Here is a 12,345-nt window from a genome sequence, read left to right as displayed (position 1 = left end):
GCGTTTACAATATTTTGACAGGTCTCAGCTTGTACATTGTACAATTTCCTGAACGACAGATTTCGCAGTGGTCTGTACTGAACAGATTCCAACTTGTATTACTATTGTATCACGTTGTGACCCTCATTGTCATTTCATTTAGGCCTAGGGGTCGTTCACATATTACTCAGTTTTATATTACACATAGCTATTGTGTCAAAATTACACTATGCACTAGTTTAATCATTCGGAAACCCCCTCAGCTGATTTAGATTACGTAATTATATGTGAACGACCCCTTAGCTTATAGTTATAGTGAATCGGAGCGAAAGCCACGCGATACAGCCGCGCTTGACCATTGTTAATGGTCTGGCCCGGCTGCCGGCGCGCGGTACTTCGTAGCACTTGCCATCGGCATCGGGCCATTTTAACATTTCGAGAAGAAAGCGGCGCGCGCTACTTCGGCCTACAACTACAAGTACAACCAACAACGTTAGGCAAGTAACCACTTACCTTCTTCATTCTGATCTTATGACTGTAACACGTTAATATAACCCTCTCAATGGAATTTACCTGGGGACCTCAGGCTATCATGTTCATAATATAAAGATTAGGCGGAATGACAGGCTGAGCGCGGCCCAGTAAAATTGAAAATGGAATAAACATTAAACATAGCATTATTCGGTTCATGCCTTGGTTGTAGCATCGCTATACTTATATATATATATATAGGCCCGATGTAATTGCTATGGCCAGTTTACTGGTCAACTGGTGTTTCGGAGTCCCTTATTTTGTTTACACTCGGTCACTTGTAGTTGTCAAGGTTACCTGAGGACCCCAGGCTATTATGTTCATTAACATATGAATATAGATTTGGCGGAATGACAGGCTGAGCGCGGCCCAGTAATTGTCAAGGCTATAAGGGCGCTAGGCATGTATTAACGGGCGATACTCGTAAAATATTTGTTCCAAAGACCACGACCGTCGACGAGTCCAACTCGGCGCGCGTCCTCAGTCCTGGTAGGTTATAAACCTACAAGGCATGTACAGGTCATTCGGCGAATTTTCTTTGAGATAAAATGATGTATTTGTGTAATTCGATTTGAAAGTTTATTAATTTAAAAATTCGGCCCAAAGGCAAAATAAAACTTTTTGAGACTGGATATGAAATAAATAAATTCAAAATCTACGTTGTCCCAAATTGTGCTCCGGATGAAAACCGGATGTCGATATCTATTTTACTTTTGGAGATAGACCCTAACCGGTACTGGTAGGGTTTCCTGGGCTAGCTGAAAAAGCTTTGATACGCCGGAAATAAAAAGGCAAATTCGATTGTTCGGGGTTAGGGTTGCACGAGTCGCACGATTGAACAGAGGAGATGGAAGGGGAATGAGCTTAGGAAGGTTGCAGACTAACCCTGGTTCATCCCATCAGAATTGTCGCGCGGGTCTGATGTTATACTTATTCATTGATACATGTTTCGTATCCAAATATCAGAGATATTATGGATTTTTCCGCCTTCGGCGGCGCGCGCTTCGCGCGCGAAAAGTGGCATGCAACGTATGTCAACTTATTCATATTGTTATGCGTCATTTTAGAGCCGCGCCGATTTATGTGTGAATGGCGAAGAACCCACAGTATATAGCGTTACTGGGCCGCGCTCAGCCTGTCATTCCGCGGAATTATGTTAATGAACATAATAGCCTGAGGTCCCCAGGTAATATATAGCGGTGATAATCATAAACATCTAGGATTATTAGGAGGATTAGGGTGATCGACGGATAAAACTAAACTGAGGTAACATTGGTGATTGGAGGCAAGACACAAGAAAACATTGAAATGATGTGTAAATCATTCGTGTTAATAAACATTCTCGCTTACTTGAATTTAGTTCTGAATTATCAAATTATCTATTGATTTAAGTTTAGACTTTGATAAGCATTCCAATTAAATCGCTAATAGTAATAATACAACTGAAACACAAGAGATCATATATTTTCTATAAATATTATAACAGGTCACCAAGAAAACTAAACAATGTTATACATCACAATATCGGATCTACTGGTCGTAAAATCTGCTCAATATTAATTATTCAACTATGTTACTTAATTTCAAATGTGATAATAACGAATGAATTATGTGCTACTATATTCGATTAATAAGTGTATTATACAACATGTTCTAGACCATATGACAGATCAACAAGTTTTAATAAGAGTTCTTTACATCAGTTTAAATGTAAAATCGTAAGTGACGAAAAATTCGGTGCAAATGAATTTGTAAGACTAAGTCTTATATCGCCGATTAAGCTATCATACAATGTGCATACTGTATAGTTTTTAAAAGTTGATCGAGTTCCTCAACCAGCCCAAGTGAGTATAATATTTTATCTGAATAGTTTAAATTGAAGTCAAGCAATGATGGAAGAAGACAGGTGCAATAATAAAGAGTCAGAATAATTGGAACGTTATACTTTTATCAAAAGATTAATAGCAACTAATAGTCCAAAACAAAGGCAACAACAAAACTTCAAAAGGAAAACTCAAAATTAACCGGCTATAACGTATTCGGTAACCACGGTAACGATGGTTACCGTGGTAACGTTCCATGGTACCGCCAGGTTGTGAACCTGACAGTTATGCGTCAGTAGAGTTTGTGGAGTTAGCGGCTCTGTTCTCAATATTACTCCTGATCTGCTCCGGAGTTTTCCGCTCCACACAAAAGTGGGTGATCATGTCGCCCTTACCCTTTACTCGGACTTTGCCCCGCCTGGGTAGCTTGAAGTGGTCGATGAGGAAGGGAACGCAGGCGGCAGGTAGCTGGATTCTTCCTACTACTCCAGTTGACATCATCCTGCTGGCAAGGTTAACTGTGTCTCCCCAAATGTCGTACAACACCTGCAAAGTAAAAGTGAAACACCTTGTGAAGTGAAAGTGAAACACCTTGTGAAGTGAAAGTGAAACATCTTGTGAAGTGAAAGTGAAACATCTTGTGAAGTCAAACTTTTAAAATACTTTACATGATACGTGGCACATGTTTGTCTTGTAGGACATTACAAATTTTGTTGGTGTGATTAAACCAATCTCAATAATCTGCTCCGTTGAGCAGTCGATAAAGTGTTTTTACCTTGTTTTGTCCGATGATTCCGTCTGTGACAGGTCCATAGTTGAACCCTATCTTCATCGTAAAGTTAGTACCAAATGTGTAACTGTTAAACTGTTTGATAGTTTCAAGTATTTTGAAACAGAATTCCATCAAGTTCACTATGTGCTCGTGGTTACCCTGAAACAGTTACCATGGTGACGACACTTTATTGTACCTTATCTATCACAGTGCAAAATGGTGTGTCCGATAATGTGACAGAAGTTACGATCTTTATTAAGAAGATAAGAAAATAGGGTCATGGACGTCAAAATACATATTGACGAAAGCTACGAAAAACGGGAAATACAGTAAAATATAGCCTGGTGAGTGGTGACCATGGTTACCGGTTAGCATTGTAACTGGTTACTGGTAAGCATGGTAACTGGTTACTGGTAAGCATGGTAACTGGTTACTAACCAGTGATTAGCATGGTTACACCAACCTGTCTTGTTTGTTCCTCAGTAACGGGGTCAAGTCCAGAAGCTGCCATATAACAGGGGCCCACAGTCTTTATCTTCTGAATGGCCGCCCACCTGACATCGCTCCTCCGCGTAGTGTTGTCCACACTCATCAGCAGGTCGTCTATATCTCTCACTATCTCGTTCAACACTCGGATACAGCCCATTCCTCCTTCAAACTTCTCTTCGTAGAAATCCCAGAAGTTGGTGACTGAAGCGAATATTACCCCCACATGATCGTACGAGTGCGAATATCTGAAGAGTAGTTTTTAGTTTTTCTATTATATTACGGTTAAGTTTTGGATCGGTATTGGTATTAAACAATATATTGGTATTAAAGTTGTACAAACTGAGGAATGAGGATGACTATATTCTTCAATGGCTCAAAATTCAAACCCTAAATTTTTCGATTAATGCCGAATGGCGCAAACCTCCGCCCCTCATCTTAGAGTCTGAAATTAAAGGGTAAATAAAAACCTGAGTTCGGAAAGGAACTGGTCGGACACGTGTTTAGGGATGATAGTGTTGAAAAGTTGAGTGGTCACTTTCTCCTCCTCCTTCATTACAGACAACTCCGTGCTGCACTCTTGCAGGGTTCCAAATCTCAGGGAGGTCTTTACAGACTTTACCCTGAATATTAGGATGCGTGGTGAGCAGGCAGTATCGTGTACAAATCTTGTTTTGAGTATATATGTACGATGTACTGCGAGGAAATAAAAGATTGCAAAGCAGTATAGGTTACATTAATGTTTTATTTTATTCGTTGTATTTCTGGTTTAGTTTAAATTTCAACAAAAGTTTATACAGATTTTAAAGTTTTCTGTGTTTCAGTTATCACTTACCATAGCAACACGAGTACAGTGATGAAGAGACATGTAACTGCTACGATTGCAAATTCTTTTGTGTCGTTCGGAGAATCTGAAATAGAACAAAGTTTAGCACATTTATAATAGTGAGATTTAAACAGCAAATTTCCGAATACCCATGTCCTTACTTTCTCATATAACTTCCTCTCCTCAGACAGCTGACATATTGAGGTTTTACTGTAAAACCTAATACTCCACTAGCTAGATATTTTGTTGGACCGATGGGAATATCGGGTATCAAATTCAGATAACTGAATTTCATGAGTATATACGTTATGTACGTTGTTTGCGAGACAAGGATTTTTTGGCTTTTAGTCTGGATATTGTACTTGTAACTTCGTGTTAGCTGGCTTTTAGTTTGGATATTGTACTCGTAACTTCGTGTAAGCTGGCTTTTAGTTTGGATATTGTACTTGTAACTTCGTTTTATTTCTGAGCTTCTAGTGCTGTGTTTACAGATCTGCTAGCTGATATGCTGGAGAAGATTAATGAACATGACATAGAGGATTGGTTAGATAAGCTGACTTGGGTTGGGGCGATGGTCGGGGTTATATCGGTAGTGCTAAACGTGGTCACTGTTTGGTTAGTTCTTCCTTTTTTACTCATTGTGACCATTACTTGTTTAACATTTGAAGCTGTTCAAAATGGTATGCCATATGTGGACTGTGCAGGCTTGTGATGAAAGATGTAAACTAAGATGCACACATATATTAAGCTTGATGTGAATTAGCAGGGTGTTTCACTTTGACTTCACAGAGTGTTTCACTTTCACTTCACAGGGTTTTTAGTGGTATGCAGCCGAGAAAGTACCCTACATATGTACTGTACATCTGTATAGGCCTGGCTGACTCTGTTAACGGACTAAACGCTGTACTCACTCTACTTGTATACAAGACTCCCTATAAAAAGGTAATGACTAGAGGGAACTTCGAACTGATATCCTCCGACATAAGTTAGTTTCTGTTATAATGCTAGGAATTCAGGAGGGTTGCAAGGAAATTTACAGAACCGTTTGAAGCTAATTCACGTGACACGTGAAAATGAACTTTATTTCAAATCCAATATTCGGCATTATTTGATCAGTTTTTGAGAACATTTCAGACACTCTGTACGATTCTTGGTCCTATAACGATGACAGTGCGAATGACGTTGGACTATCTGACCATTCTCTCAGTAGGCCGACTAACTGCTATTATGTTCCCTTTTCAATACCGCACTGTATTCAGCTTCAGGAAGACTCTGCTCTATGTTATGATCTTCTTTGCTTTTAGCTTCACTCAATATGTGTTTGTTCCAGCCACTGGGGGACGGTTTGACCCGCTAGGTTCGTTATACTTCATCAACCATTTTTAACTTCACAACAGTTTCACTTTCTCTTTCTCTCAGAGTTCGGTTTCACTTTCACTTTCTTTTATGTTGCTAATTGCGGTTTACGTTTTTTCTCTCAGATTACGGATGGTGTGCTCCCCGAATAAACTGACCCATAGCTCTGCAATATTCGCCTATACCATTACATTGGACATGTTACCTCTCGTTCTCAATTCCGTTCTTTGCATCGTGTGCTTCATTACCTCCATGGTGCATCTCAGGTTAGTCCTGTTGTTGTGATGCGAGTGAGTCATATTTTGTGGAATCTGCCTGTAACATACTCAAAACTTGATAGCTACTCTATTAAGAAACGATATTTTTGTTTTAATCTCACAAAGAGTCGTTTTACAGACATTCAAGGTCACTGGTAACGGAGAACACAGAAAGAGATAAGTCTATAAAGATCCTGACGTACATGCTAGCATCTTTTGTAGTGTGCTACAGTTCCTGGGTGGTACTAGAACTTCTCGGCAGCTTGGGGGTTCTCGGAGTCAACGCCGGCATTTACATCGGTACTTATATTTTACTGTTTATCAACTCTGGATAGTTTTTATACGTGATGTGTTTCTGTAATATGTTCTAACAAATAGCTGTCTTTTATATGAAGCTATATATTTATAATTAATCATGATAATGATTACTACAACAGGTCCAGACGCAGAGCCTTCCTGCAGTACTAAACTGCTCTACAAACTCATGTTGACAGGGGTGTTCACTAACGGTATTCTTAACGCTCTGTTCTTACTGAGAGGTTCAGGGAAAATCAGACTTTTTAAACTATTGTCATCTATCATACCTTCCCAAACGACAGTGGAAGACACAGGAGGCTAAGTTCTCAATTGAGCAACGAGCTTACTGAGCCACGACGACGACGTTACTAAATATTGAGCTACGAGGTCATAGACAACTTGTTAACAGAGATTAGGTACCGGTTTACGACCTTTACGTTGTAAAATTATTTATTTGAATTGAATCGAATATGGTTAATGGTATACCTTGTGGTTTTGTTGGCGAGTTGTATAGCATTTATTTTGTTTCCTGCATTGTCCACTTGTTCTGTTTTATTTATTTTTTAATTTAGAGTCTAGGTAGTGGACCCTAGTTCAACATTCGTAGTTCTTTTGTCGAATCAAAGTACGTGCCGAACTACAGTCCAGGTTTTGAACTTCGGTACGTGTGCAACACCGAAGCTTGTTTATGGAAGTTCGTTTTATTAAATCTTCATATCTTGTGACAGTAAACCATACAAATTAAGTTAAGCGTTGATCAGATGACTTACTTACTCGAAGACGAGTGTTCACATCAATTCTGGACAAATCTGCTATTTCATGTCCATATTTTAAGCATATTATATATATATTACCAAACTGATGATTCAGTTAATGTTAGATGTAATATACAACATATCTGGAGAATTAGAACTACTTATAGTGGCATACATCTTGGATAAGGTGTTTAAACATAATTACATAATATGTAATAATTATAAAACCTGCCAAACCGAAAATAGCTTTGAAACACCTTTGGCGGACCCATACATAATCAGAGTTCCTGAAAACATACGCGCGCAAAATGCGCGCCAGAACTTGAGCACATATCATAAAAATGTCACAGCGCGTTACGCAAAATCCTTCAAATGATTTATTTCTTTTTTCTTTAAACAACTTCTGTTAAAAAGTGATTTCAGTAAGTGTAAAAAAAACAGCAACAAATTTGAAGAGATGTTTCCTGAAAACAATCTTAGTTACATAGACAAGTCTCAATTGTCACAGATGAACAGAGTAGTGACTTTGAGTGGTCACACAGGATAGAATCTAATTACTCATTAGGTGTGATGATCACACGGATAACCTGTAATTAATTTACAGTTTACATCCAACTTCCTACAGTGATCATGTATGTAACTTAGACAAACACCGTCTAGTTTGCCACAGTAAACCCAGTAAATGATCTGCATTATTTCATTATCATTTTAACTACACTGCGATACTATTGAAAATGATGATAAAACCCTACTTATAGAAACTTCTAAATAAGATAGTAGCACGTGCGTTTGGATCAGTTGTTTTGAAAAGTATGAGACATCAAGCGTTACTAACATATGTACATTTCAACACACGACACAGACCAATCACAACAAAGAAGAAAGAACGACGACCAATCAGATCGCAGAACTAAAACGGTATAAACCAATGAGATCGTAAGACCAAAACCATATTAACCAATAGTGGCACTGGTATACTTTACACAGGTAGGTGCTAGTTTAAAACTCTCAAAACACAATACAGATCTAAAAACCTAACTTAATCAAGTACCATTGAGTTATTTCGGTGTGTTTGTGTGTTGGTTTGTTTGTAACAGCTTACTTTCTGATAAATTGTAACATAAAAAAACAGGCCCGAACCTCCACACTATTTTGCCATGTTTACTGCACGTGTACTGCACATACACGCGTACAGTATACAGAAGCTGAGAAGCTGCAACCCTCTACCCACTATAACTCATACAAGAGAGGGTGGCAAGATAACCCCGTCACGGTAGAGTGCTGAAGCGTGTTATCAGTGCTGTGTTATCAGTGAGAAACACACTAACTACTAAACAACTGGGTTACTGGTCACTATTACCACCACCAATCATAGGACAGTGGTGTGGTAGTTAGTATTGCCACCAGCTTGAAGAGTAACACATACTGTAGTAGTAGTGTGTCTGGTGTTAGTTACAGATACTGCCAAGCAACATTTAAAACTACAGTCATTGGGGGAGCTCTACTATACAGTATATAATAGTGTATATTTGTTATTGTTATTATATGTGTGGAGATGCACTCAGTCCCATCATGACCTTCCTTTACTTTGAAATGTTTACTCAACAGCACGGAATAAGCAAATGGGTATTAATATTAATCTGTTTTTAGTTTTAAAGGTCAGGAAATCATTGTAAAAATACAAAATAAATGTAGTGGGAGTGAGACTTACTGTCAGATCCGAGGAGGAGATAAACAAGAGTAACAGCGGTAGTTGCAACCAGCAGACAAGTCTCTATAACCTGTAACATGGGGGGATGTTATTACCTATTTACCAGAGGTGAGCTGGCAAATAAACATGAGAATATGTTCTCATTATTTGACCTTAAGTTAGATCTGGGAGAACTCTGTTCAACACAGACACCAGAGCTGACACACTATAATATAGAGCTGACTTACTATATATTAACTATTATATAATACTATATATTAACTATTATATAATACTATATTAACTATTATACAAAGCAGGGTTTATACCACAAGTCTAGACAGTCTGAACTAGACCAGTAATTAAAGTCGGGCTATATAAAGGTTAATCTAACAGGGTATTTCAAGGTCCCCATTATATAGTGTGAGTTAAAGGTGTACACGTGTTCTTCTAGAATAATGCCAATGGGTGTGGGGATCGATGCTCATTTGACAAAAGTTGAGGAATAAATGGGTATTGTGTTCGTTTTCAAAACGATGCCCCTTATATAAGATGAGCTCCTCAATCTGTCAGTTTAAGTGCGTGGCTAAACAAAACGGCTTTATGTCTAAGTTAAGAAGTGTCCCAAGACCGACAAATTGAGCTGTCTGATAACTAGGTAACCAGTTTGTAACTTTGTAACGGTTATATTATATTAGAGTAACGGTATTATAGCGATACAGGAATCTAGGGTAGACATACCATGCATACCGGATAAAAATAAAAGTAATAAAACTAAAAGCCTTTTTCTTTAAAATTTCTACCTTCTAGCCAAATTGTTCGCAACATTAAACAACAAACCATATAATATAACTTTATATACTATATACGTTTTATCTTAATAACTAGTGGTGTTATTAAATTTTAATTTATAATTATTATAACATGTCTAAAAGTGACTCACCCAATCAAATCTGTGGTAGATAAGGAAGTGAGATAAGACCAGGATCACGGAGAGGACCACAAAGGTGGGACTGGGACTAGCAACTGTTTTAGTGTTTTCTGTCTCGCCCCACACCAAACCTGCGCAGTTTACTAGCATTAATAACCTATAATATACTAACAGTTCTGTGCAGTTCTAAGATTATATAATAATAATAAAAGATAAAAAGCCGCACATTCTATTAATAGTATTATATCCATTATCCCTCGTATCTAATATTAAACATCTTATCTCTGATTAGTCCCATAATAGAACACTTATAATTTCTATGGTCCCTATCTTTTCCCCTAATTGCACAATGATATACTGAATTCTACACAGTACCCTTGGTCCGGCCTTACTAAGAGCCCACAAAAGAAATATCAGGTTTCCGGCGATAATATTTAGATTAAAATATAAGAAAGTTAGTAAAATGTGCACCATGTGTGGGGTGACCAGGTGTTAGAAATATATTGTCACTAGTAACGTTAATTTAACAGTGGTCACGCGTTCTAGATTAATAATTTTATATTAAAGTTAGTCCTTATAAACTCTAAAGTTCTAATATAATAAAACATTTCCATACAACCCCCATGCCACACTCCTACCCCCCCCCCCCCCCCTACATAACAATAACCCCCCCCCCCCCCCCACACACCCCTACATAACAATAATAAATAAATAACATATTTGGTAAACTATTAAGCTGTACTTACCAATAGAGGTGAAAGTAGAGATCAGTAGAAATAGCGACGTCTGAAAAGAACAACAACATTACAATCATATGATTACTAACTGGGTGTGGCTCTTTGGCACAACACTCTCGTGTGCACCAAAACAATCAATTAGCTAATTAACCAATTAACAAATCACAAAACTCACAAATGCAGGTATTAGTGGGAAAGGAACTTGTTTGAGATTCTCCAGAAAACCCAGCTGTTTGACCCTTCTCCACCGAGCCAGCATTATCAACATTACCATCAGGATCACTGTGTTTGTTATTATCTCCACTACTAGCACTGGTACACTGAAATATGTACTGGAGTTTAGTTATTTTATTTAATTCACTAAACCTTTCTTACCGGAGTTTAGTTAATACATTGAATTTAAAACTAAATCTTTGTTAAGTTATTACAGCTTTACAGAATTTTAATTATTTAATTAAGTAAACTAAACCTTTATTACTGCACTGTGTCTGTAGTTAAGTTATTAAATAAACGTAATAACTGTAAAACCAGATATTTTGCGGGCATTCATTTTCACGGATTTAAAAAATATGATCATTTTCGCAGCACTTCCTTGGTTTAGATCAGCTCATAAGATTATTATAAATAAAAAATGAATGTAACAAATTGGCAGTACCTTCATTACAATATTTAAATGGTATAATGATTCATTGGTTTTCGTTCAAAATATGTGCACCTTGGTTGTAAGCTGTAATGATTGTTTTTATTTAACAAGATTTGTAGCCACGTTTGCGGAAGTAACTGTAAAATATAACTTGAATTAAGCTGTGTCCATTAGCACGATGTAGCTCACAATATAACAGGGTTTGTAAGGGAGCACTAATATTATCAGTTGGTTTAAGTTTCTAATGAGACTGTGAGATATGATCTGTAGGATACCAGTATTTCTTAAGAAAAGTAACTCTGTGTAATTATGGATATTTAATAATAAAGCGTAAGTACTAGTACCAAGCGTAAGTACTAAGCGAGGAACTAATATTATTGGTTAATTTATTAATGTGATTTTCTTGGTTGTCATCACACCAGGCAAACAATCCTCCCAAAAAACTGTGATTTAATATGAAAATCAACACATCTAGTTATCTATTCCACGTAAAAGCGTTCAACAAAGTAAAGATAGAGGTTTTAGGATTTAGGGTGTAGCTTTGTTAGGTGATGCGCGAATGAACTGTAATCCAGAACTGACTCCGCTCCAGTAACTAATGATCTCAATTATTGATAAAGTATGAGTTTTAAGTTGAATACTAACACTTGCACTAAAAATTCATCACACTTTTTCAATCTATTAGATTTATTACTGTCTTGTAGACTGCTCTAATTTAGGTCAACTATAAGTTTCGCAACTGATGATGCTCATGGGCACCATCAATTGCGAAACTTTTAATTGTATTGAATCGTATATTAAATCCCTTAAGTGATACTTTAGTGAAAGCCAGAACGTTCCTATGACGCAAGTTTGGAAAACATCTTCTTCCGGTACCCTCACCCTCCCCCAACCTCCCCCACCCTCCCCCACCCTCCCCCACCTCGCCCAACACTGCAATCTTTCTGTTCTCAATATTCAACTTGAAGGTCTACTATTCTACTATTTCATCAGCACACAATAAGCAATTAATACCAGTCCGCCATTATAATGAAGCGGCTGTCATGAATTAACGCAAGGAAAATTAACACAACTTGACATGTGTCAGTAGACGAGAGTAATTAAATGTGACAAGAGTAATATTATGAAGTACTTACTAAGGAATATTATGTAGATATTAAGTAAATTCTTAACCTACCTAATTCACTAATATAGTATAACTGCTGACAATTAAAATATGTGAGACCCACTCTTGAGTGAGGGTTGTTATCGTCTCTCCAAGT

At 37.5% G+C, this 12,345-nt stretch overlaps 1 protein-coding gene across 2 annotated transcripts in view; it reads right to left on the bottom strand.

Moving 5' to 3' along the window:
- Positions 1-1,967: 1,967 nt before the first annotated feature.
- Positions 1,968-12,345, bottom strand: part of LOC134813455 (adenylate cyclase type 8-like) — an 89,014-nt gene continuing 78,636 nt past the window's right edge. For both annotated transcript variants that reach the window (XM_063821249.1, XM_063821250.1), the window contains exons 22-30: positions 10,616-10,760; positions 10,450-10,489; positions 9,716-9,834; positions 8,794-8,863; positions 4,427-4,502; positions 4,062-4,214; positions 3,569-3,839; positions 3,109-3,264; positions 1,968-2,879 (exon numbers count right to left, since the gene is read on the bottom strand). In XM_063821249.1, the coding sequence (XP_063677319.1) occupies positions 2,619-2,879; positions 3,109-3,264; positions 3,569-3,839; positions 4,062-4,214; positions 4,427-4,502; positions 8,794-8,863; positions 9,716-9,834; positions 10,450-10,489; positions 10,616-10,760 (1,291 nt within the window). In that variant the 3' untranslated portion in view covers positions 1,968-2,618. The remainder of the gene's footprint in view (positions 2,880-3,108; positions 3,265-3,568; positions 3,840-4,061; positions 4,215-4,426; positions 4,503-8,793; positions 8,864-9,715; positions 9,835-10,449; positions 10,490-10,615; positions 10,761-12,345) is intronic.

The sequence above is a fragment of the Bolinopsis microptera genome, chromosome 3 (assembly GCF_026151205.1).
Source record: "Bolinopsis microptera isolate Bmic1 chromosome 3, MBARI_Bmic_1.0, whole genome shotgun sequence".
Lineage (NCBI taxonomy): Eukaryota > Metazoa > Ctenophora > Tentaculata > Lobata > Bolinopsidae > Bolinopsis > Bolinopsis microptera.
This window is presented reverse-complemented; position numbering and strand designations above follow the sequence as displayed.